Source organism: Lagopus leucura, unplaced genomic scaffold, assembly GCF_019238085.1.
Source record: "Lagopus leucura isolate 7727_CA_CO unplaced genomic scaffold, USGS_WTPT01 Super-Scaffold_100159, whole genome shotgun sequence".
In the NCBI taxonomy this organism is placed as follows: domain Eukaryota; kingdom Metazoa; phylum Chordata; class Aves; order Galliformes; family Phasianidae; genus Lagopus; species Lagopus leucura.
Window position 1 is genome coordinate 279238 of NW_024962335.1, and position 27993 is coordinate 307230.

A 27993-nucleotide genomic window follows, 5' to 3' on the forward strand; every position below is an offset into this window, starting at 1 on the left:
AAGTTGTATGGATTTACAGTGAACCACCTTTAACTTGTCAGCTGCTCAGGTAGACAGCAATTTGTGTAAGTCTTACATTCTCTTGGTCAGTATAGCTGCAAAGGCATCTCATCCCTCCAGGAGTTAGCAAGTGTTGTTCAGCAACTAGTGCTTGAAAACGTTTAATTTTTCACTCACCATCTTCTCTCTCATATAAAATAGAGTGAAATTTGTATTTTCTCTCCCAATTTTTCTCCAAAGCTTCCTACAGATTAAAATCCTACCACGTCCTTTAGACATTTACTAGAGAGCAAGCAGTATTTTAGCACAAGCTCTGCGCAGCCAAAAATGTTCTTACTCTCCCATGAAAGGAGCATCAACGTCTCCTTTTTATTCATTACGATCATCATCATTACTCACAACCCAAACGTTCTGTTTCCACCATCAACCCATCTCCCTGCACCTAAGCCAATCTGTTTCTCAGTTACAGACAATACACATTCATCCTTGTGCAAAATGAACTAACAGCTACTACTACTCTACTAGAAAGGAAGAGCGGATCCTGCTTCTTAGCTCAGTTCAAGCTCCTTCTGGACACCTTCGTCCAGGGCTTATCCTTATGAGACAAGCATTCACTTAGTCATACAGTACGTCAGTTTAACACATTAAAACAACCAAGCCCTTAAAATCCAACACAAAATGCTATCTCTCTCTTTCTCCCCTCACTCCTAATCAACAAACTGAAACAACTTCTTCGTAAACTACATGCTCCAGGAAATAATGTGGCAGGCAGCAGACTTCAAACAAAGAGCAGGAAGCTGTTTATCGAGAGCAAAGATTTACATTATTGTAAAATATCTCCTCCTTAATCTTTATCATGGTAACACACTTTTCCTAGATACTACTCACATTTTCACTCATTGATGCCTCCTATAGAAACAGAAATACTGAGTGTTGATGCAATTAAATTGAGCCAGGAAGGCTGTCTGCACAGGTCACTGTTCACCACAGGAAATAAAGAAATCAGAGTTCCAAAATCCTAATGCATCATCTGTTGAGTTGACAGCCTTAAAGTATAACTTAGAACACTGTCAACACAAGCACCACTGGTATTTGCTATTGTTCAGGTTGGGATGATGCTCCCATTCATGCAACCTGCAAGTTGTTCCAAGTTGTTCAACCTGCAAGAGTTCAAATTCACTAAAATCCAGAACGGTAAATTTTCCCAAAAATGGGAGAAGTGAATTTTGTATTCCTCTTTGTGGATTTTCACTTCCTCACATTCTTAAAAAAGTTAAACACAGAGATTACTTCCTGAGTAAATAAACACACATGAATGCTATCAGCATGATCAAAACCAAAAAAACCCATTTCTTTTCACCATATATGCTTTGTAACATACGCTCAATGGTACACAAAAAACAACAGCACAGCTCTCATTAAATAAAGCCATAGAGAGACAACAATAATTCCTTTAAAAGTCTGGCATTTTCAAACACCTTATGGAATGCTTAATGTTGCTACCTTAATTAAATTTCTCTCTTTATCACAAGAACAACTTATCAGTTAAGCTGTATGTATTTTATTTTCAAAAGAAGTCTGAAATGTTTTAGCTGCATATTTACAGGTTGGAAGGTGTCCCCTTCCTGAGGAGGCTTCTGATTTTTTCATATATTTTAAAAGATCTGTATTTCTATCTAGTCCCCTTTATCAAACAGAAATAAAGGGGCATGCTGATGTCAGTCTGAGTTAACAAGATTTACAAGAATCCAATTTAGCAGGGATAATTTGTGTAACAACATAAACAGCTTACATCAGCGAGCGCATTTCTGATTCACAGTTTTTGAAAATGCAGTCCCAGACTCAGTATTTCTGATGCTCCTTTTTAACTGTAATAGTATAGTTTTGTCAAAGATTCCTTTCTATTGCACTGATAGTTCAGTAGAAGAAAGAAAGCAAAAACCCCAAAGTTTCCATATACAACACTGACAAGTCACAGACAGGGCCAATGTGGCAGTATTAGGAAAGGACGAGTACAGACACAGACTTCAAAAGTCACTGTTAAAGATCATATAAGGAAAAAAAGATCTGCTTTAAAAAATTTGTCGTGCGTATAATTACCAAATCCTTTTCTCTCTTTGATCACTTCCCACCTTGACTTCAGAAGCAATGTAGCCTTATTGAGCAAGCTGCTGATAGAAGGAATCTAGAAATGGCTATTTAAACATATGCAACAAAAAGTGGGGGGTGGGGAGGGTGGAAATCAGTAAACATCTTCAAGATCAACTCCACATGGAGTCACAAGTGGTTCCTGAGTCACGGTGCTGAGAATGTCTCTTATCAGAATATCTTCATCTGTGCAACTGAGCTTAGAGCTCCCACAACAGGTTGCATTGCTGACTTTCCAGAATTAAACCATCTCTTGCATGCTATAGAGGCAACAGGCTAGTTTCTGTATTTGTTTTCATGTCACTTGAACCTCAGCACGAGTGTCTCATTTTTTATACTGGATAGCACTTGGCTTTTGTGTACTATGTAACTTAATGCCACAACATTTGGAGGTGCAATACTTCCAGAACAAAATATAATTGCAGCCAATCAATACTGGCTTATTCTGACACTCTAGATAGCAAGATGGGCATGGCAGAAAGAAATCGAATCCATATTAATTAAAATTACAAGTCAACCTTAGGACCAAGGCTACACAGAGCTGACTTAAACTTTCAGCACTGAAACTCAGAAGTTTCTGAAGTTTAAACTGATGAGATCATGCAGGCATAACTCCCACAGTCACCTTAGCAAAACAGATCTGCACTGGAAAGGAATGAGGAAGGACGAAGTATTTCACACTAAGAAGCCAAGTGTAGGAAAAAAAAAACTTTCTGAAATCAAGAACAACATTCATGTAAGTTAAGACCCAGTATTTATACAGGAGAGTACTAGAAATTATGAAATATACACCACTTAAAACTTCACAGTGGTATGTGATATTGCTCACTCTTTGTTCCAAATAGGAGGCCAATGACTAAAAATAACTGAACATTTAAAATCTTTACCTCTGCTCCCTTATATCAAGATACAACTTCTCGTCGATTTTAATTACACTTGTAGTCATTACCATTAGGATCTTAAGACATGAACAGAAGACACAAATCAAGTTAGTTCCAGTAGACTGCCAAGGACAGGCACCAGGTTACCCCTCTCCCTGGACCGTTGCTGGTTGGCCAAAGAATTTGACACACATTGTGTTCGTCAACCAGTTCCTCTTTGCCCACTAACACCAGCATGTCTACCAGCTGCTTCAACTCATTCATTTTTAGCCACAAGTTTTATAAAAAACTGGATTTGCCATGAAAATGACTTTATTCAGGCAGCAGGAATGATAATTTAGGTAATGGTAGATAAACCATCCAGCAGCAGAAGCCAAAATACTCATGTCATAGCTTCCCTTTACATATATTCAACCAGATCACACATTTTCTGATTCTCTTTTGTGCTGTGCCTAGTAAGCTTTTCAGACTGTTTAGATTACCCTCTCCTAAGGGTGCATTCAGGTACAAGTGACTAGACGTGTCTCCACTTAGTTTGTAAGAAATGCCCGTAAAAACTGTATCTAAACATTTCCTATATTTCTGCATGTCCTCATCACACAGTGCCATGGGTGTATTCTACAGTAAAAGAAAGCACTTACCATAATACTTAAATAAACTTAAAATAACTGCATCACTTTTCAAGTAAAGGATCTGACACAGAACACAGAATAACACAACATTTATTTGAACAGTAAATGTTACAAAGAAGTTACATATACATACGCTACAGAAAATGTTTCCAGACTAAGCACGGTGTAAGCCAGAAAACATCAAGCGCTGCTCCAGTGAGATAAGAGCAGCTTTTAGAAAATATATCAGAGCTAGCTATGTGTATCACTGGAAATACTGCTGTAATTCTTAAAATACAACAAAAGCCTACTAGATTCAACATAGTAACAACTATATTTGATGTAAAAGTACTTCCCCTGCTATGTCAATGACATGGAATGGGAAAACAGCAAAGCGATTCAAAGATGCCTCAGAATCAGGCTTTATTACAATGACTAACATCATTACTTGGACAAATCACATTAGAGGAGTTTGGGAGGCTTGTACAAAGTAGACTCAGAAACACTACTCATGTTGATAATTGGAGTAATCATAGCTGATTAACACAGCTGACAAGATCAAAAAGGAGTATCAATTAAAAAAAAATAATTGTATACACCACCACAAACGTTTATAATTATATTCTAGCCTGTAAGACAAACAATTTCAAATTCAAATAAGTACAAGGAGAGCAACTGCAGCTGTTTTTTATTTTTGCTTTTAAACAAGCTATCAGCACATCAGGTCTAATGGTATGTTTCACTGTGGATCCAATCAGTTCACACAGATTTACTGAGAGTTTGTTTTTAACAGGTTTAGCAAAGCAGAGAATGGGCTGAAGACAGGCAGGCAGAGCTGAGACTTTTACCTTTCAAATGGAGAAGGATCTTGGAGAAGTAATTAATGAACAAGGGCTCCAGGCTTAGGCGATGCATTGTAACACTTCTGCATACCAGAGATATTAATGTGACCATCAATTACAGGGTTATACACAGATAATGATTTTCCATCATGTGGGCTGTTCTCTCGCAGGTCACAGCACACTTCATTAAAGTACTGCACCATGTGGCAATTTTTTTCTGTTTCAGATTAACATGTAAGGACAAAAGAAATTACCTGCAATACTTCAATACACTTTCTTACTTATTTCTTTACTGTGGAGGGCAGTGTTTTTGAACTAATATTTGAAATAGGTAAGTCAGCATTTAGGTTCTTCAAAATCTCTGTTAAAACAGAAAAAGCTTTGTCTTACCATGGCTGTGAGCAGTTGCTGGGCTGAGAGATGGCTGGAGTAACTCTTTGGTTGGAGTAAAATAAGCTTCTTTCCCCTGGCGCTGGCTCATTTTTCCTGGAGTTAAAAGCTGCGATTCATCGCTGTTTGTTACCACTGCTGAAATACAAAATGGACGCTCAATCTTGTGTGCTTGTGTGTAGGTTTATATCAACTTCAATGCTTCTCATGAAACAGGGATTGAATGCTGTCTTGTGAAATACTTCTTTCTATAAAATGAAGATTTCAAACCAGAGATTTGCTTGGGAGGGGATGACAGAAAGGAGCCAGAAAGACTGGTCTAAGATATGAGTCAGAAGATGGAAACAAAAACTAGTAGATGTATGAAAGCTGCAGGCTACTACTGAATACAGACACAGCACTGAGCTGTTACTTAACTTCTGAAATTAGGATTTCTTTGCTACTTTTTATACTTGGTTTAACTGGTCACAAGAGAGTTGACCCAGGAAACAACTTGCTAGGTCAAGTTATAGTAGCATCCCAGAAAGCTAAGATGAATGAATATATACATAAACATCAAAGAAATGCATCTTATTAATAAAGATCATGTAGAGAATATATCAAGAGAAAGGTTCAAAGTGGAACAGTTTCTCTCCTTGAACCTTATCAGTCGGAAAAGCACTTGTTTGATCTCTTCTAGCTATTCATAGTTAGACATCCATCCTGTTTATGCTGTTCGTACTTATCCTTAAGCTGCACATAACAGAACTGTAAGTTTTTTGATAGGGGAAGAATGGCTGACTCAGTAACATCTCTCCTTTGGAACTAGATGTATGGGCAAAAGGAGATAAAAAGAAAAACAGAAGATGCTTGCTAAGCAACATTCTGCCTAAAAAATTCTAACTTACAATGCTGCTCACTTTAAAGAGTTACCCAGCTTTCCTCTAAATAGTTTTAAAAGTCCAGAAGAATATGTAGTCAAAATAAGTTTAATTTTCTAGATAGAACCTGCAGGTATAGAGGCTGTCTCCTTAGCGTTGTTACTACTATTATTATAGTAGCTCAAATGTGCCTCTCGAGCAAAGCCTAAAAAAACCACAAGGCATTAAGATGAATGTAAGGATGCTAAGATATCCATCTAAGATAAACCATCTAGAGCTCTTCTCCAGATAAATTATAACATGACTGCTGCTCAAGAAAAGTCAGCAGATAGAAAAGGAAGCAAAAAAGCTCATTTTCCTAGTTCAGGGTTCAAACGTGTCCCTTTTTAACTTTTTGCAAAGGTTTTTACACAGATTTGTTCAGTTGGTTTTTTAACTATCAAGATGCAGTGATTTTTCAGATGATATTTGCTCTGCAGTAAAGTTCTAGAAAAGCACGAACTAAATTCCATGATATTATCTCAGCAACACCCATAGCAAGCTTCAGATTCCCCATTTAAACTCATGCTCCTCCAAAAAATGATTTTATCCTGGAATTTCAGTAAATTCACAAAATAAAGTAGGTTTATCTCTCAGAAAAAGAGCAATGGTCATTTACTCTAGTGTCTTGCTCACTTGTGAAAGTTTACCATGAATGAATGATGTTCCTAGTCAAACGTGTTATTTCTAATTTGCCCAAAATACCAAACTGAAGCCTTTAGTTTTAAACTTGGGTGTCCACATGTATCTGCAGTAAAATCTTTGCAAACTAATGACAGCTGTAAGTCTCAAAACCCACACTCAAACGCTGACTGATCTTCAAAGCACTCAAACTTTCTAGAGAGTACGGCTTTAGCTTCTTAATCAGGTCTTTATGGCAAGAACATCCAAAATCTGATTTTTCTAATGATCCCAGGGAACATATCACTTCATTCTTAGGTTTCATGTCATCTTTGCAACTTGAGAAATAGATTTAGTAGATACATACTCAGCATGCACTACAATAGCATTGCCAACCATTTCTTCCACTCAATGGCCTTGAAGTGGTTATGTATTTGTAGACTTCAGCTCAGGCATCAGAGCAGTCATTCAAAAGAGAGATCTTAGTTCATCCGATCCTTTACCCGAATGGGTTTAAACTCATCTAATCTATCTCCTTGAAGCTAAGCAGAATGCTATTTTAGAAAAGAAACATCAAGTAGAAAACATCAAAGTCTCTTTGTGAATCTTTGGAGGGCACATTTGAATACCAACAGAACTGTTAGGGATGATAATTTAAACTTCATTCTATTTCTCACTACTAGCAATCAAATTACTAATTATAGATTGTCAGTAAGATTTATGTATCAGAAGAAATACAAATTGAGGTCTTTACAGCCAGTTCAGTTCATCAGATCAAGTTATGAAAAAAAAAATAACTGAAGTGGTAGATTGCCAATTCTTCTGCTCCATAATGAGCATATCATATCAAAGTGCCTACACACTTAAAAACAATACAAGAACATGAGATATAGGAAAAAGTTTATACAAATTCAGTTCTGCAGTAGTTTTTACTAAGTAGCAACAGTAGCTCCACTTACAGAAAATCCAGAAGATTGTTAATTGGTAAATTAAAAGTATTATTTAGGTAGTTATTTTAGCAGTAAGATTTTAAATACTCTGTTCAGGAATTTTCTAGCACCTAGCATGGCTACTTCGTTCACTGAAAAAAAAAATATCAGAAAATAACTTCCAAATGTGGGATAAAGAGGCTTTGGGAACTCTATGCATGTACATGAGTACACTCTAGTAAATGCCTGCTTTTCAGATCAAACATTTACATAGCACAGCTGTCTCATATTTTTTTCAAAGAATCACAGAGTAGTCAAGGTTGGAAGGGATCTCTGGAGCTCATCTGTTCTATCTCCTCGCTCAAGCAGATACACTTAGAGAAAGTTGCTCGTTTTTACATTAGACTGTGAGGTTTTTTTGCAATCAAAGTCTGGGAGACTGTACCTGCTATCTACAGCTCACAAGACACAGAAGCTGTGGATGCCATTAACTATATATCGTAAATTCAGACAAGAGGCCAGCAGCAGCCTGTACATTAATCTGCAAGACAGAGTTAAAAACCTCAAATAAGTTTGTTTTGTACATCTAATATCACAGGAAGTAGCAACATGTATTAATTTGAAAAACGAACAGTCGGATGCCAAAAGAACTCTTTCCATTGCCAAAAAGATAAATATTTCAATGATTAAATATCATTTTCATATTAAAAATGTGCCTCATCAAAATGTGTTCTTCATAAAGGGAAAACCCCTACCTGTATGGGGTACATGGACCGCCCACAAAAACTGATTAAAATCATAGCTTCTGCACAGATTTTTTCCAAAGGACAAAGTTCATGCCTGCACCTGTCCCTCCCTCACATACACAGACTCTAAATCCCAGGCAAAATTACTCTGCCAATCACGCACATGAAGCAGTGGCACTGGTCGATCCTTGACTGCATGCTCATGAACACACAGAAGTTTTCTCTATTGAAACAGCAGAGTCAATCTTTGAGTATTACAGTTCATGCACCAGTTGATTTCAGATGACTTACTGAAATAACTTAGTGAAATTAAACAAACCATACAGCACCATAAACATAAAACTGTAAAAATGAATTTATCTCTGAACCACTATTTCCTTGCCTTTATTATCCACACTACAGTAGCTTCTGAAGGATTTTTTTTCAAAACAGTATATTTTCCACTGTAACTCAGCTTCTGGATTTGAAGACAGAAGAAAATAAAATATTTAGCCTAGGGGCTCACTTACAAAGAAAGAGACTACCTATTATGCACATATGTCCAAAATACCATAGTAAAGGTGTGTTCACTTACTTGATGGTCCATGAGAATCTCTGTTATCACCATGATGCTGTGTACACATACAATTGAAGAACGAAGAACAGCAAACAAAAAGATCCAGGCCAGGAAGAAGCAAGTGCACAAAAGCAGCAGCAGCGGGAAAGAAGAAGGACAATGAAAACAGAGTTAGTTCATGGCTAAAATACAACGTGCACCTCAATACCAAAGGCGAGACCTCAAGAGAATTAGCAGCTTAGAAAAGTCAAAGCAACAAAACTGACACATATACTAATAAAGCAGCCATTAGAAGTCGTTGCTGTGTATGGTTAGTGCAATGATGAGCAACTGACCACGCTGCTAATTCTGAGCGGAATCTCCCACTGCTCCTATGACTTCTATATAACGTACACTAAGAAATTTCCAGCTGAAACGTTTTCAGAAGGCTAAAGCTCAAAAGAAAGTTGAAATAACATTTATTTCCAAAACTGGAGCACTTTCAGACAGGTGTTTCAGAAATAAAAAAGCTCTTAATTGATCGTTAGTGTGCAAACAAGCGCAAAAGCACTAAGGCCATATCCACGCCAATGGCTTCAGTTGGCAAACACTGACCTAGAAGCCATATTTTGTATCAAAATATACCCAAAGAACTAACTTGCATTAAAACATTATCTTCCTCCATTGAGATACATGAAATGCGGCTACTGCAGGAGAACAATCACATACTAACAGTCTGGACACCTTTCTGACATTGGAATTGGAATCACTTAAAAGTCACAACTACTCAAAGCCACAATGGGCTTAAGATCCCACTGTGCTTAGCAGTATAGAGACAAGATAAGTTCCACCCATGTCTCAAAAGGTTTACTTTTGAGACACACATAAAAAACATAGAAGAGTGAAAGCCAGCACACCAGCATGAAATGCCATTTCCTTTCTAACACCAAAATAAATCCAAAAAAGCTGTACCTACTATACTTCAGACAAAAACCTTCTGCTCCATTTCCATGTAGAAAGGAAATCTTTGTCCTGCTTTGTAAAGCATTCAGTTTTACTTCTCTGTTATCAGGACTAATTAACAGCAAATTTGAAAGAAGTAAAAATCTTTGCAAGCAGGAGACTCATCACTCCTCATCTTAAAACACAGATTTTTATTCCTCACAGCTGCAAAGGGGCATTAAATCATCACTGCAACATGCAGTGACAAGCAAACCTAAAATACTGCAACAAGAATTCTGAAACTGCAGGACAAATCATTGGAAAGATGAGGGAACGCTTCTTTAATAATGTTGCACTTCATGGAAGTAGATGTGATTGAACGAGAGAAGCTGAAATAAAGTGTGCTTGCTAAACAGCCTTCTGGCCCTTGTCAGACACTTTAGGTCAGAGGGAAGCACTCCTAAAGGAACCCATGAACTTACCAGACAAGTTTAAGTACCAGCATATGAAATGCATACAAGAACTCAACAGTTTTCAAGGTACAGCTTTTTAGCAATGTACACCAAACTTCTGTTTGGACTGTAACTGTGCTACCCTACGCTGTTTACAGATTGAAGAGAATTACTGACAAGAGAGCAAGGAAAGAGCCTGCAGTAACAGATCCAGCAGCTGATGGAAGGACTTGAAAAGCCAATGCTCAGTGCTGGTTTGCTTCATTTCACACTGCAGATCAGAAAACAAGAGAATAGAACTGGAAAAATAAATTACTAACAGGCACACAGATCAGAAGTTTCTGATGCACGGTTGCTAACAGCACATACTTACGTGTTGAAGAAACACAGAGAAAAAGCACAGCAGAGGGTTCTGCCTCAGTGCCTGCTTCTCAAGCAGTTTGCCCAAGATACAACATGACACCACAGAGCAGGGCAACCGGTCACCCGAGATGATGCAGGGACTTTTGCGTAAATATTTTAGCACTGCCTGGTTAATCCTATGCACCGGTACAAACAGCTCCCATGCCAGGGACTGAAACACAAGCCTGGCTAACTCTGATCTTCCCCAATAAACATTCTGTTTACACATCAAACCACGTTCCTTGCTGGTCAGCGTCCCCTTCGCTAGAAAAAACTGGGCCTGTGCATTTACCTAAAACCAAATGAATATTCTGAACACGATGTGAGACATTAAAATACTGAAATGAGACTATCTCAGTCAAGAAGACCTCTATTTTTTCCAATAGCCTATTGGAACCTCAATGATTTGTAATTCCTATCCCTGCAGATCAGCAATTCAAACCCTTCAGGAAACAAAAAATGATCATTTTACTACCTTGGTGACTGCTTTGAAAAGAATGCACCCTCAGGGCATTCCTGTTCCTCATCTCCCATGATTTTTATTTTAAATACAAAGAATTAAGAGAAATCAATATGCACTTATTTCCAGAGACACAGCCCACTGTATTTTCACATTTACTTAATTGCCGACATGCTTCAGTTACAGAGTAAACCTGACAAGGGAGGTTCCCCACATTAAATGACTTAGTTTCTGCTGAGGCATATTCAATTAAAAATGTTTCTACCAAACCATACAAAGCTCAGCACTCCTCCCAGTAACATTTCAGCTATTCAATACCAGGGAATGAAGAACAGCGACACTGACCATCTCATGCAATAGCAGCAAGAATACTTTCATACAAAAGCTGCTCTGTGCTTCAAAAAAGCATTATTATTAGACATTCATTTCTCTGGGATAAAGCTTATAATAACTGCCACTAAGCCTAAAATTACATCTGCCAACTTGTTCTATAAAATGAAATCCTTCTCCTGCTGAAGATTAGCCAAAAGCAAAAGTGAATGTCATGCTAGCGTGTCCCAATCTAACACTGTAAGAGATCAATTTGTTAAAAATCTTTACTAGACTTACAATCTAAACCTACAACTAAATTCTTAATAGAATTTGAACACGTATTTTAAAGCCAAATTAGAATTTTTAGCCTGCTGAAGAGAAACATTTTCAAGAAGCTGTCTTTATATAAATCACTAATATCAGTCATGTTTCAATTAAATTCAGGACCACTAACCCAGCCTGCAGAGCTGATCAGTAAAAAGGACCAATAAATTAAAACTTGTGGGGGGGAAGTTACTTTGCCATCTGCTGATGCATTTAAATAAAAGTACATATTCCTGATTTCAGATATAGCCTGTTGGCTTCCAATGCAGCAAACAGTTTTGCTTCAAATCATGCACTTCCTATTGAAATGCTCTAGAATAAAAATTTACCACTGATTTGAAGTACTTACTGATCGAAGTCAGGCTTAATGCTTAATGAAAGTATGATATAAGATGATCACTTTTATCCCAGTTTGAACTGGATCTGCCCAACTTCAGGTTTCTGTGTAGTAAAATGTACACAGCTTCACTTCAGGACACCTTTTTAAAAAAACATGCTTTTGTGAAGGCCTGTCATAAAAACAGAAGTAGGAAATTTCTATTACCTTCAACATTACAGTGAGTTTTTTTTAGGTTAAGGAGCACAGCAATTGAACTGATGGTTGTTTTTTTTTAAATAAAGTATCCTATTAGAGAGTTGGTAGATAATACTTGAAGTGCGTTGTGCATCTCTGCTGTATTTACGTGCATGGAATGTACACATATTTGTCCTGCACAATTCAGGGAAATTTTAACTACAGGAAAAAAAAAACCACAACTTTTTAAGTGCATTGTAATACAATCTCAAAATGATTTCTCAAAAGTATTTTATTACTGCCTTTATCTTATCAAATGAATAACTTCATGTGGTAGTTGAACCATCACAAAAAAAAGTTTGTTCCTAATTGTTAAAACCTCATATTCACCTCAATTTAGAGAATCCAATTTTGCCCTTTGGAGGCAGCGCTTTGTATCAGATAACAACTTTGGAAGGAAAAAGTCATTTCCTACTTCAGTTATTAGAGTGCTTTCACAGAACGTAGCTTGTGGAAAAAAATAAGTTCTTAAATAATTCTGACAGCCTGATGATGACTAAGTGTCACAGCACCCTCTGTGCTTTTCCTGTTTTTAACTTGTGCTTAGAAAGAGAGCTGGGATATTCACTGCTTCAGAAAATTTATAATCTGCACAGATTACCAACTTTTGTACCTGAAATGAGCCTGAAAATACATAATTACCTCTCTCCCTTTCTTTTCTGCCCCTCATCCCACTGAGAAATATTTTATTTTTTTTTTGTCCATAGTAAGCAACTGATAAAGTGTTAACAAGTGAGACTGACAGGCATATTTTTCTTTTGGGATTCAGATGCATGAAGTATCAAATCCAAGAACCAGACATTTCTTGACATCCAGCCCTCTTGCCATTAGAGTCTACCAAATTATGGTTGATAGGACATAATGCACCAAGTGCATTTACCAGAAAAGTATTGACTCAACAGAAACAATTCAAGCTGTTTGACCCTTCTCCTAGGAAAAACATCTTTGTTTTCATTTGAATACATGAAGCCACATTTAAGTTACTCACTGAATTTTTGTCAAGTTCCCCATCAGCCAGAACAGTCTCCATGCTGAAAGAGCGTGTTGTGTCTCTCCTTCAGCTACAGTTCTTCCATCCTGCCACACAATGTCCTGGAGAGAAAACAAAACAAAACAAAAAGTAATGCCCAGTGTCTGAAATCCATTAAAAATCTCTCACATTCTCTCTTAAAAGAACAAAGAGTCTTCTACTGTATGCCCTCTGTATTACGGTTCCTTGCAAAATGCACACACTACCTGTAAAACTCAGCCTTTCAGGAGTGAAAGGAGAGGTCAGCTTCTGAAAAAATGGCCAAAACAAAAGCTATTCCACATACACTCAAAAAGGCAAGTCTTGACATTTAGTCACACTTGCAAAAATATAAGAAAAAAAAAAAAAAAAAAGGAAAGCTAGATAGAGGGAAATCCTTCGTTTTTCCCTTGTATTTTTCCTTCACTCCAGACATCAGCAGCAGCACACCGCTCCTGCCCTGCAGACACAAGCACATATAAGCAGTTTGAATATATAGGAGCTGTTCTGGAATAGCAGAGACAAAGAGCTTCTCAGATTAACTTTGGAAACAGCCACATTTGACTTCATGGAACCACAACAGAGAAATTAAATTATTCAAGCCAGCCAGCCCCTCTGTGGCACGCCTGGGCATTCAGCTCATGGTCACTGCCCTAGAATCTGCCAAACAATGCCTCATTCTCTTGATATTTCCTATTTACTTCTCTGATAGAGAACAAAAGCTATAAAAAAAAAACAACCTCAGTACTACATCACATTTAAAGTCAACAGTGAGACAAGAAAAGGGTTTGGAAACAGAACTCAGTGGGAAGGCTTAATCATGTGCTTAGTGGGTTCAAAGAGGGAAGCAGATGAAGATGGGATGAGCACAGAGATGCCCACCTCCACCCACGGCTCTGCCCCTCTTTCCACGGCCTCAGAGAAGAGACAGAAGCAGAAGTGAGGGCTGCAAGCCAGCCCATACAGAATAGAGGAAGGCAACATCCCACAGGAGAACAACCAGCTGTCCAAGCAGCCTCAAAGCACATTCACACTGCCTGCCCTCTTGCCAGAGCAAGTATACTCAGCAGAGTATTAGCCCAAGGACACTTTCTTCCTCCTTTCTAAGAAGGGCTGGGCAGGAAGAAGCTGAGTCAGAAGCCAGATGCTGAACATTTGGGCAACAAGAAGAGCATGAAGACGGTGGAATTTTTTTTAAGCTACAGTATTAGCGCACTGTGTTTGGGGTACCTATGAAGCTGTAGCTTTAGCTCAAGCAATAGCAGAAAGAGTAACTGAGCAGAAAGGAAGGTGGTCCCACAGCCTTCTGAGAGCTGGAGGCTGCAAGGAGAACAGGGAGAGAGATGGGAAAAGAGGAGTGGGAGAGCACATCAACCTGGCTGTGCAGCTCCAAGCCTGCCTTGGGAAATACACACTCGTGGAAGAAAATCTCGCTAGAAAGAACAAGCGTTTGTTCAACTGTTCCATTATTACCATAGTTTTTGTTCTTGTATTACATAAAGCACATTAGAATTAGAACTCCCTTAGGCAGAGCAAATAGAATTAACACACTATAGCAAATTGAAATACTAAATTACCATAACATACGCCACTGAAACACAAAAGAAAGTGATAACTTTTTTAAACAAAGTCACAGTCTGCCATTGTGCTTAAGAAATTGCAAAGGTTATTGTTCTCCATGACTCAGCTCAAGAACCAAGGAAGACCTTATTCATGGACCTCAGCAAGTACTGAGATGACACGTAATTGGGAAGTGTGCGCCTGTATGTTCACATTTAAATTAAAAACACGATCCATTGGAAGGGAAATTATTATAAGGGATTAATCGCCATTACTGAGGTGAAAGATAATGTTACCATGGGCAGAACTTATCCCCACAGCTTTACTTCCAGGAGCAGCAGGCACAGCAGTGCTGCCTCCCCAGGGGCAGCCGGGGTGCAGGCCACTGAGGCACAACCGCTTCACGCTCCTGCAGGCCGCTCCTTTTCATCTCTTCACCCCACACCCATTTGGGGCTCTATTATTAGTAGGCCATTCAACAGCACCAGGATGGCTGCACACACATTCAATTTACGGAAACGCTAAGCACTCTCAAACAGGATGAAAAAGGAGTGACACTACAAACAGATGTACACACTGATACCTAAAGCAGTTAGTCAGCTGTCTGAGTTGCACGAACTGGCTGCCACGCACAGTTATCCAAATAAACAGATCGTTCCTGACACTGGAACATTCACCCTAAAGCTGTTTTAAACAGATCTCTATTTTTACCAGATGTCCTTGACTTACGATTTTTATTGGTAACACTCCTGATGCATTCTGGTTCTGTCTGCCCACAAAACTGCAGCCCCTTCTTCACCTTCTCTCCTTTCAGTCCCAAAGGTGGTACCCATGACACCCACCCTCATATCCACTTATTGGCATTTGCTGCCTTTTGTGGTGGCCACGCAGCAGACAATCCAGCACAGCTCAGTGTACCACAGAGGAGTTACGGGGAGGGAAGGCTTTGCCTGCCCACATTGGAACAGTTGCAAGAATAGAGCAGGTGCAGAACTGCTAGAGGACTGCATTCTCCCACGTTGTTTCACAGATCAGCAAATATTGGGCTACACTTACTTCTCTTAGCAAAACAGAGGCTGAAAGCGTACAACATTGGTTCTGAATGTGCCAAAGTAAATACCAAAGCAGGAAAAGGGATCCCTAGCAAAAGGATATTGCCAAAAAGGAAAAAACAACCCCAATTTTAAATCACCACCTTTTTAGCTTCTGGGAGGCCTTTATGATGTGCTTTTGCTGTTCTCATCATGTACACCAACACTGACAATCTCTCTGCCCAGTTGGTTGGCTTGGGTTTTTTAATTTACAGATGTTCTCATTCTATAATCACACCTCTTAAGAGATTAAACATTCAGAAGAGCTCACAAACTGAAACTGTTTCAAGATAAATATATTATGATAGCCCAGCTAATCCTGTTTCTTTTATAAACAACAGATTCAAACAGGCATTTAGAAAGGCATTGCTCATTTTAAAGCAGCTGTAACAGTTGGACAAATTATGCTATAAAACAAGCTATTTCTCTCCAACTGTGAAAATAATCTAGGGTGATTAGCTCAGAAGCATACATTTCAAGTAAACATTTCAAGTAAAAAGAGAGATCCAACTTAGCACACAACCAACAACCTGTCACGCTAACACCTTTACTTCATTTCCATTGCTGTTTCATCAATGGACCAAGTTATTTGAATCTTTGCAGACCATATTTAGGTAGGTTTTAGCTTTGTCCTTAAGTACTGTCACCTGCAGTCATTAGATATCCCATTTGCACTGTGCTGCTTCCTCATCTGCTGTAGTATCAGGGTTTACACTGCAACACAGTACCTCGTAGACAAGTGCACAGCCCCGACTGTGACCCGCTAATGGGCCCCAGAGAGTGCTTGCTGAAATGGATACCCAGCACTGCTCTGGCCTGCCCAAGGGGGAAGTATTCTCCAGGGCTCTGACCTCAAAACAGACCTGCTAATCTGTTGGACACCTGCCTTCTTTCTTTAAGGTCTAGAATAAGTTACTGCACTTCTAACGCTCAAGATGGTTATCAGCTAACAGTATATTCTAAATTTTGTTATGATGACACGGGTGTAATTACTTGACTTCAAAGATCACTGTGGCAACAAACACAGACAGGCACACTGGAAAAAATGAAACCTAGCTGTTTGCATTGGCATCAGGAAGGGTAAGAACTGACCTAAGTCCTTTTTGCAGTCACAACAGCACCTAAGAAACACTCCATGGGGAATCACTGAATCATTTAGGTTGGCAGTGTCCCTGAGTCCATCTGCTCCAACCTCTGCTCAGCAGGGACACTCAGAGCAGGGTGTCCAGAACCATGTCCATGTGGATTCTAAAGATCTGCAAGGAGGAGACTCCACAGCTTCTCTGAGCAGCTTCTGCCAGTGCTCTGCTTCTTGGTGCTCAGAGGGAACCTCCTGTGCTCCAGTTTGTGCCCACTGGCTCTTGTTCTGACACTGGGCACCCTGGAAAAAGCCTGGCTCCATTCTCTTTGAATCCTGCCTTCAGGATCACCAAGAGGTCTTTTTCTGGATGAACAGTTCCAGCTCTCCCAGCTTTTTCCTCCTCTGAGGAGCTTTGCTGATCTCCAGTATGTCTATGCCTCTTTTGTACCGGGGAGCCCAGAATTGGACACAGCACTTCAAGTATGGCCTCAGTGCTGAGTGGTAGAGAATAATCACCTCTCTTGACCAGCGCTCTATTGCAGCCCAGAGCATCACTGTCCTCCTTTGCAACAAGGGCACACTGCTCCTTCACAGTAAATTTGGTGTCCACCAGGATCACCAGGTAGCCCCACATAAGCAGTTCTCAGCTGTGGTTATCAGTGGGTTCAGTTCAGCAAAGCCTGTATGAAAGCTTAAAACAGTACCCTTGAGAACAGTATAGGTGCTTAAAAAAAATAATGATAAGTTTCTTAAAAATAATTCAAGTATCTTTCAGCAGCCATCTGACAGGGAGAAGGCATTTCCACTCTTGTCCATGCAGTGGGAGACACGCAGGAACACTGAACTCTGAAGAAGATATACATCTGAATGTCCGAATTCAGTGCAGCAGAAGAAATACAGCACCCTGGAAGCAGCATAAGGCCACACAGCAGCTCTTTCAGTTCATGAGTGCACACTGAGCGTGCACTATTAAGATCAGGCCAGCTTCTTGCACGTAACACAATGTCACCACATGCCAAGGACCGCATGTTTGTTGAGAGCAGTTCCGAGAAAGCAGAAACTGAAGCTGAGTAAAAATGGCAGCTGTCCAGAAAGGTCAAAAGTGAGTAGAAGACCTTGTTAAAAAAAAATAAATCACATTTTCTTCAGCTACCAAAGTAAACACATTATGCATGCTAACAAGAATTTGTAAGAACTAGAGAGAGGTTTTACTCTGCGATTCTGTAAAAGAGAAATCTGAGAGATTACTTAACCTTGCAGTTCCATGTCTCTTACTGTAAAGCCAGGTCAAGTACAAATGCTTGACAAAACTAGAGATAATCTAGGGGAAGTTGTACATGAGTAACTGCATGGTTACCTGTGAACCACAACTTTAAATAAAGTTTAAACACCAAATTCAACAAATGTGCTCTCCCACATATATTGTGGCCGTGTAAAGTTTTAAGTCAACAAATACACTCTTTTGAAATGCTTCCTTCCACTGTCAATTTCATCACCTGCCTTCTCATTTCCTGAATAAACAACTCATGTGCAAAGAAAGCTCTTTCCTCTGTTTCTCTATTGCTGTTTTCAGAAGGAAGAAAACAGGAAGGGTGAAACAGTTAAGAAAGACTTGAAAAAATTCTCATCTAGCAAAAACTTGGAAAGTAGATGCACAGTTCTGATAATTCAGCTATACTTTGTTAGTGGTAGATGGCAATGAATGCCAAGAAAAGGATACCAAGCTTCTGAACAGCCATTGCAACTTTAATGAATTACGACCTTAAACAGGCATCCCACAGGCAAACTTGTTTTGGTAAAACAATGCTAACATCCTCTCAGATATTATGTCAGCTATTCAAAGCTCCCCAGCCTGTCCCAGTTTTCATGATGCACATTTTGCATGACTGCTCCCAAGATTCAAAGTTATTGTTGGTCTCGGTAGTAAAAATGGCTATTTCTTTGCATACGCATGCCCAGTTATCAGAGCGTTAGTCCCACTGCCTCCACAAGGCAGTTTTATCGAGGGCTAAATCTAGTTTTTGAACATGAGAGGCAATATTATTAGTACTTTGCATTTACTAAAACTGAAACAGAGACCATCTATGAAGCTTCATAAAATATCCAAAGGATCTGTCCTGCTCTGTTGTGATGATGTAGGGAAAGAAGGCTGAATCATACCTTTCACAGGCAAATCTACTACTTTATTTTTTATGCCAAGATGCTGCAATACCAACCAGCAAAATAACCAAGTGGACACCACACCGACCTTACAGCAGACACAGTTCTATCACTACTATCATTGTTTAGAAGAGATTATGTTGCTCAAGGATAGCCTTTGAAGAAAAAAAGATGCACTCTGACAAAACGGTTAGACACCTTTCAAGCTGTTTACCTTTCAGAACCCCACCCTGGGGCACATTGGCCTTGCATCTCTCCTGCCCAAAGATGACAAGTTAGAAAATGTTTTAGGAGAGTGACAAGTTCAATCATTTTAATTTTAGGGAATCCTGCCTTTCTTCTAACAGTCTTAGAAATTCTCATTCCCAACTGTAAAGTTACTCCTAGTGCCACACACACGTTAGCTACCCAACTTATGCTCATCTCCTTAGAGGCTTGCCTTAGAAGCCAAGACACTCCCAGTAGTACATCCTGCACTGTGCTGATGCTGACTGGTACTTTCTATGTCTTCATATCTCTCATTTTGACACCTGCATGAGGCTGCAGCAGGACAACCCCTGTGGTCACAGTGGAACAAGTCTCCAAGCTAACTCCCCCTCCACACTGGGCTGCTCTGGTGGCTGCTTCAAGAGTGGCCTGCATACACAGGACATACTCGCAGCCCAGCCAGCCACATCATGACAAACTGCTTTAAAGACACAGGCAGATAACTTCAGCAGGGCTAGGGCAAGTGACTTTTTACATGCCTGTCTGCTTGTACATCCAGCATGGCAGCAGCACAGAGCTTCAGCCTCTGCCACATTGCTTCGTGAAGACGTGGGCTGTGCTTACAGCTATAGACCCATCCAACACTGGCTGGAAACCAATGAGGAAACGAAAGGAGTCAAGCCACTGGAAAATAAGAAGTAGTGTTTTTGTGAAAGGTTTTTCTGAAATGAAAAAGAAAGGTAAGTCAGCAGAGATGTTTCCATTGACAAGATGGATAGGGGACTGAATATTTCCTTCCGTTTCTGATGCCAAAGTGGAATCAGTCTCCATACTGATAAACTGAGACAGACCTGAGTTTCCTTTGCATGGAACTTTCCAAAACAAAATCCAACCTTGTTTCTCCTAAAAGGATTTTTGTTTTTTGTTTTTTGTTTTCCCTTGACAGACATAACTGTCAGGTACAGAGCCAAAAATTAAAAAGACAGGTACCTACTATTCCAAACCTATGAAAACTACTTTTATCATACTAAGTATAAGACTTGAAAAAGACTCAACGAGAGGATGCTGTAAGTCTATTTTAATACTTCAAAAGAAGCAGAATACCATTTTCAGTGATGAAACCCTCTAAGCATCTCAGTTACAATACAATCATAGATACAGAACTATTTTACGGGTCATGTGAAAGTCAACAGTATCATCGACTTCATAAGGAATAAAGCTTCAAAGAAAACTATTCTTACATGCAATTAATTGCAAGGAATCACATTGCAGAACAGAGAATTGCCAATTGCATAATGAACAATGACAAGGTGAGGGCTGTTTACCTAGCAGAAATGAAGTAAAACACGACAACTTACACTGAAGTTTCAGTCCTTCTGAAGTGGAAGTGATTTTGCTTGGACAAATACTTATCATCAGGACCATAACAAAAGCTATCACAGCTGAATTCCAGTGTCACTTCTCTCTGACCTGACTCAAGCAAACACAAGCAGGATTCCAGTTGTAAAAATTTCAGAAAGCATAACTAGTCAGACAGTTGTACAACTTATTTTGCTTTCTAAGAGTTAATTTACGGTTTTAATGCAAACACCAAGCAACTATCTCAGACATTAGAACATGTATTATTTACACTGCAATAACATTTATGTTTTAAAAAAATCTGTACTGCTGGAGTATGGACAAGAGCATCTTTCCAAGTCTGCATCCAAGTTGTTACACAATCCTCTACCAAAGGAGAATCATCCCCTTTTCTCACCCACAGCCTCTCATGCATCTTTGCAGGAGTTTCAGATAACTCAAATACAGGTCAGCAGTTCTCCTCAAAAGAAAACAAAGCCAATCAAATCTGTCTCAGTACACTCTTGACAATGGACAATGTGCAATTAAAGCAAATTCAGATTAATACCACAGCCAGGAGTATCACCCTGCTGCAAAGGCCAAAACTCTGAATATGCCAAACATACTCAACTTAAAAAGTAACCAAAAAAAAAATGAACATACACACATCCTTTCCAAAGAGCATAAATGTAGAAGGAATCAACTAGAAATGAATTACAGTATCATATGTTCAGTTGTACACGAGGTCCTTCCCAGTAACTAGAGTAACTAACAGAAAAAGATAACAATCTTTACTTTTCTTACTACATCTCTTAATTAATAGTTGTCAGTGTTTGACTGTAGGCTCCTTAGAGCATAAACTATTTCTTTGTTCTTTATCTGTATGCTATTAAATTCAATTTGATCCAAACGCAACAAGGCTTCTCAAGTTCAAAGCAATATAAACAGTAATTGTTGACTAACAAGAAAGTTAAGGGAGAAGAATCATCCTAATGCACATTACAGCAAAAAGTAGAAAATGAAATTCATAAAATGAATAATATTCCTCCAAAACTGAGTCAGTGTAAAGTTTTCATCTTTCCTCTGCACTGTGTATTTTGCCACTTCCCAGAACAGAAAAGGATGACAAATCCATTGTAACGCTTTTTCTAACAGATTTCTGTCCCTGTTAAAAGGGAACTAAGCTTTACAAAAAGGAGGTGAAGGGGTGGGTGGGTGATTCTATGTAGTGAAAATACTCTCAAAATGACGTTAGCTGACTCACTGACACACGCGCAACAAGAGTACGATGACTGTAACTTGGAGTGTGCTGCCATTTCACTGCATTCATTTAGAAATACCACTGGACTACAGGCTTCCAAAAGTCCAACAGTGGTAACGCTTTTTCTTTTTTTTTTTTTTGTTTTGTTTTGTTTTGTTCCCCTTATTAGTAAGCACTGTTAAGGAATAGCTTTAATATAAAGAGAATAAAACAGACCATCCATCTTTCCTTACCCAGAGCTACCCAACCTACCAGTACAGAATTACCTTTCTACACCTAAGGACTTAGTTTAACCACGTCTCTGGATGTTGCTTTAAGAACCATAAACTTCCAAGGGATTCCATTAACATCAGCTACGATCCTAATTTCAGATCTAAAATGAGACACACATGAGAGAAAATCAGTGAAAGATGTGAATCCTCTTTCATGCTTTTAGCCTCAACACACATCTCAGCTGAGCTGTGCATAGCTGCAATACAGTTACATTGTGTGAAGGAGGTTTTCATGAGATGGATGATCTGCAGTATTAAACATGGTGATTATTTCAAACGGGAACCTCATGTTCTCTGGTACAATTTAGTTTTCCATATCTTAGCAGCAGTGTCTCTTCTTGATATTAAAATAGAGTCAGTGACATAAGAGATGGCCTTCCTTTGGGTTTTTTTAAGCCAGTGCTAGAAGGTAGTTCCTACAATAGAATTTAAGAGCAAAAGGTCAGAGAAGTGCATGGCAAAAGGAAAAACCCTAGAAATTGTAACTTAAAGTAGCAGCAGTTCAATAGCATCTCGCTGCACATCTGATAGCATCTTGCTTACACATCATGGTTTATTAAAAAGATTTAGAAAGTCTAATTTAGATTTCCATTGTTTATGCCAAGTTTTTTTTCTTTGCTTAATTAAAATAAGTTGATGCACCTAACTTCTGGGTCTTTATGTGTCAGTGCAATTCTACCTGCTTGCGGTTTGGGATCTGTCATAGAGTTCTTCAGTTTTATTTTCTGTAGTGGGGTTTCTCTTTATTACTATTTTTTAAGTCATGAACAAATATTTCAAATAGCCTATGCATAGGTTTAGCAGAGCTAATGCTTTTAGTGCCAAAAATTCAAGTTTGTCTTTCTGAAGCAACTGAGCAACTTTCATATAGAAGCGCTTCATGAATGTCATGCATCCTTTAGGGACAACATCAACTAACGGCACTTAAACAATATAAGCTGGCTTTGTGGTTTAAGCCAGCAGGCATCTCCACACCACACTGCTGTTCACTGTGGGATGGGGGATAGAGTCAGAAAAAGGCAAAACTCATGGGCTGGGATAAAGACAGATCAACAAGACAAAAATGGAAGAGCAAGCAACTAATGCTAACAACAATTATAGTATATACAAAATAAGTGATGCAGCTGCTTACCACACTGTGGCATTCCAGACCTTGTCAAGTTGCCCAGCTCTTGCTTCTTGGACAGACCTCCTGTTTCCCTATTCACTTCTATCCACTAAATTGCCTGTTCCCCATAGAATTTCTTTAGGTGATGAGAAGTACTGAATCTTCCATGAAAGCAGTAATGGAAGAGATACAAGCATAATCAAGTGACAATGTACCTGCAATTTACAGTCCTCCTCAGAAATCATCTTGATATTTCTCATCATCGTCATAGAAACATCACAGAATGGCCTGGGTTGAAAAGGACCACAATGATCACCCAGTTTCAACCCCAAGCTACATTCAGGGTCACCAACCAGCAGACCAGGCTGCCCAGAGCCACATCCAGCCTGGCCTTGAATGCCTCCAGGGATGGGGCATCCACAAACCTCCTTGGGCAACCTGTTCCAGTGCGTCACCACCCTCTGTGTGAAAACTTCCTCCTAATATCTAACCTAAACCTCCCCCGTCTCAGCTTAAGACCATTCCCCCTTGTCCTATCACTATCCATCCTCATAAACAGCCGTTGCTTCTCTTGCTTATATGCTCCTTTCAAATACTGGAAGGCCACAATGAGGTCTCCCTGGAGCCTTCTCTTCTGCAAGCTAAACAAGCCCAGTTCCCTCAACCTTTCTTCACAGGAGAGGTGAATTCCTTTTTAATGCAAGTGAGGCAACTGCTCATATTGTTTACAACAAATAAGTATATAAAAACAGCTTTTGCCAATGGTGAAGATAGAACTGTCAGAGTCTTTCAGAGCTCAAAGCCAATCCTCGAGCACAGAAGTAAAATAGCAACAAGTAGCAACAACTTCACAGCATTATCAGAACACACTTGATGTTCTCCCTTAGGGGCTTATGCAGAAGATATTAAATACATTCAAGCAGAAAAGAAAGTATGGTTGGGATAACAGGGTTCTGAGCCTTTACAACCTGAGTATGGTTGCAAGGTTGCTTTGCACTGCACAGTCGGGAAAACGAAGCCTTGAGACTTCCTTGGAAGTTCTTTGAGATGCACCAGAGAATAAAACAAATAAAGAAAAGGAATCATTTCTTCAATTCAAGGCCCAAGGAATCTTGAATGGACAAGGAACATCCTTCTTCCCTTCCATCTAGTCTACTCACATAGTAGGAATTTGTTCTGCCATAAAATGGATTGATCATTAATTAGTTAGCTAGATAAGTAAAATAAGAACAGCGTGGGGTGGGTTTTGGAAAGATACCTTTCTGTTTAGGAGGCCAGGGACAGACTGAAGGCAAACACCAACACCCAGACAAAAGGCTGCAATGACTGTGGACTCCAGTCAGATCTGTTTTCATCAGTTCTTAATCAGTTTCTAATAGCATGTCATTGTTTAGTTTTATATAGAAAATTGCACCCACTACTGAGATAACATTTGCTTAACTACCAAGATAATATTAGCTTAAAGCAATTTGATACCTGTATCTGTGCCACAGCAGTTAACTGCACCTGGAAGTGTCACATTGCACTTCACATTCCCGCAAAGGGCACTCCACATGTATTTTGAAGTCTAGCACCTAGGAGAAGAATAAAACACTAATTTCCTTTCTTCATGATGCAAATTAATCTAGGTAGCAACAGCTAAGGTGTCAGAAACATAACTCAACAAGAAACATGTGGCCTGAATTAGGCAGAGCTGAGCTTCCATTTCTTTGGGCGTATACAATGTCTGACATTTATTTTCAAACACAGCACTGAGAAGTCAGAAGAAGGAAAACTGAATGTATCAGTTTAGATTGCCTGCAGAGGTAGCTATATATCTGGAACCACACGTTTCCAGTCATGAGCTGCGCTAAAAGGGACAACCAGAAAATTGTAGCACCCTGCATTCTCACTCATTTACTGAGAGCCCAGACTGAGTATTCAAAATCAGTGGTCAGAAATACAAACCTGTTGAGTTCAGCAGATACACAGTACTCTGATCTCTCTAAGATGTTTCATAATGAACATGCTCTCTTTTTCCCCCCAAGTAGTCATGGAAAAGTACCTGTAATATTCATTTTAATGAAAGTAGCAAGCATACACAGCCCTTCATTCTCAAAACCACCTTGGCATGTGTAACTTTTCCTATGAGAAAGTATTTCCTTCCTCCATTTTGCAGCCCTCAGCAGAACTCAGAAAGAGATGAACTGCCCTCTCCTCCTACTGATCACAACTTGGGGAAAAAAAATAAACCAAGATAAATCAGTAGCTCTTAATGCAATGTCATGTTCTGCTTTCCCACAATAGCTTTCACAAATTCTCTGATGTTCACAGATTAAGCTTTTATTTCTCATGTCCAGATTATCTGCTACCCACATGCAATGTGGAATTACAATCTGGTAACTCCAGGAATGCTATTAAATTCCTAAATTCCAGACTGTAAGTGAATGGCTGTTTGGAAATTGCTGTTTAAAAGCACCGACTGTAAAATAACCAAGATGTTTACCCACCCAAACCACCTAACCAACACAAACACTCGAGTATTCAGTAATAAAAGCCATTTACCATCCCCCACACCATGAGTTCTGTGCCAATACGTCGTAAATAATGAGACTGACTGTTTGCAAACGCTGATAAGTGTAATTAACCTTCATAACCCTGTCTCTGGCCTTGAACACTGAAGCTGAATTCATCTTGAAAACCAATTAAAATGCTAAGTAGTCTATACACTTTGGGACTAGAAAATGGCATAATGCATTCAATAAAAATATGAAAAGTACAATTGTCTCCTCAGCATCAAGGATTTGTTGGTTATTTAAGCAAAAGTCTTAACTACATCATGCTTTTAAATAATTGAACAACTCTTCAGATCTCCTTTAGAACCCTGAAACATTTAAGATTCATGCAGGGATACAGATCTCCCATCTTAACAAAACTGAAGGTTTAACAAAAAAAATATATAGGCAAAGAAACAAAGGAAAGAGTTCAGTGAGTCACAAGGTTTGATGCTGTCTTTTTGTGCTTATCTGTAACGACAGACATCAGCTGTATCAATAAGGGCCAAGGGCTCATTCTCAGCTCACACAGCATGCTCTGCATTTCATTTAGCCTTTAACTTCATTCTCCCCAGTAGGGTGCCCTTACTCATTCTGCCCTCTAGATCAAAAGGAAAAGGAAAGATACTTAAGATTTATGTTGCTGAAACGGCCTTTCTAGGGCTGACAGTTTTAAATGAGCAGAACAGCATGGCAGACAAATGGATCTGAAATTTTCATTTTTCTGATGCTCTTTCCTGAATGAAAAACATAGAAAATGTTGGGCTACACTGCTCAACTGCAAGGTAAGGCTTCAGGCAGACCTCACAGCCAGCTAAAAGCTGCCTACATATTGAGAGCTTCTTAGAAATATATTAAAAAACATTTCAGAATGGTGGAGTCTCCTTGGAGATTACTTCTGTAATCCATCTAGCTTTAAGATAACAGAAACATCCCAAACCACACGCAGTCATTCATTTTCAAGAATATTTCTGAATGTGGCAGCACTCCAGTTTAGACAGTGCTCTAAGCTGATTACAAATGGTTCTGAAGTTTTAAAATATTCTATTAAATAACGGTAGGATTTTTTAGATCTCATCGAGACAAAAATATCTTTAGGATCTTTACAGTGGATGTCATATTTCCTCTAACAACATAAACCAAACATGTTGTCTTGCCATGAAATTCAGATGCTTGTGCATCTGCAGCTGTAGCTTAAGGCTTTTTTTCCAGTCCCTTAGTTTTGTCAAAGTTGGAGCAACCTGTATGTTATTCTATTACCACATCCCCAAATAATGAAGGGAATCAAAGATTATAGTCATATCCCTAAGCACTGAAGCAAACAAAAGCTTATAACAGACTGCTGCCCATATGCTTACACAAGCATTTCAGAGTCTACAGACCTGACCAAATATTATTTTGCATGTCAAAATACAAACACTGTCACAGGTGGAGAAAAGCACTCTGTAGCTTTGCTTAAAAAACAAATTGCTATCATTTCCTGCTTTCCACCCTTCGTGACCTGAGCTCAAAATTCACATTATAAGATTTTAAACCAGGCATGAGATTCTGCTCATTTAGTAACATCACAACTTTTTCCATGCTATTCTGTATAGAAGCTGCCACATTACAATCAGAGAGGTAAAATCTGTGTATCTTTATAGTTGAACATTACATCTATTCCTTCTCATTAATCATCACTGTTATTCACTCTGGTACTAATTAAATTCATGGTTGTTGTTGTTTTTGCAGTTAAAACAGTAGGTAGAGACATAACTCTCTTGACAGAAGGAAAAGTAGGTAAGGTGATTTCTAATTCTGCAATGAACCTGAGCTGCTTATCACCATTTAAAAGTTACTACTCTGTTCTACCATCAGAATATTGTTTCCCCTGATCTGTGTGTGTATCTAAGCAGTCCTCAATGCTGCCAAGTTATCCTTGATATCTAATGCACATAGCTGTGCTGCAGATAGCAGCATTTTATGCAACTCACCTCTTTACCTTCAGTTAAATAGTGCAATATAAAGGATATACTGCAAGGTTGTTGCAAGAAAATTCAATCTAAGCACTTGCAGAACTTACTGTCCATAATAAGTATACAAGATGTATCAATTTGAAAAGCAAAACCTTAGTTCCTTGTCCCTTGAGGAAGGAAGGACCTGCACCTCAGTGCTGATCCATCATAGAAATTTAAGTTACTGCAGCTGAGGTAACATCCTTCAAAATGTTTGACCCTGGAGTGAAAGAAGGTGCAGCTTCTGCATACAAGACCCACAGACTGTTCCTGTGTACGTGATCTGAGCATCCTCAGACATCTAACTTCA

The 27993-nt window shown here is 39.1% G+C and overlaps 1 protein-coding gene across 6 annotated transcripts in view; it reads right to left on the reverse strand.

Moving 5' to 3' along the window:
- OSBPL8 (oxysterol binding protein like 8) overlaps window positions 1–27993 on the reverse strand; it is an 81043-nt gene that overhangs the window by 39777 nt on the left and 13273 nt on the right. Inside the window, exons 1-4 of one of the 6 annotated variants that reach the window (XM_042889852.1) lie at window positions 20535–20590; window positions 13057–13160; window positions 8642–8678; window positions 4873–5010 (exon numbers count right to left, since the gene is read on the reverse strand). In XM_042889852.1, coding sequence (XP_042745786.1) covers window positions 4873–5010; window positions 8642–8678; window positions 13057–13098 — 217 coding nt within the window. In that variant the 5' untranslated portion in view covers window positions 13099–13160; window positions 20535–20590. Of the gene's footprint in view, window positions 1–4488; window positions 4566–4872; window positions 5011–8641; window positions 8679–13056; window positions 13161–20534; window positions 20591–27993 lie in introns of those variants that run through there. The other 5 variants (XM_042889853.1, XM_042889851.1, XM_042889855.1 and 2 more) reach the window with 5 other exon arrangements.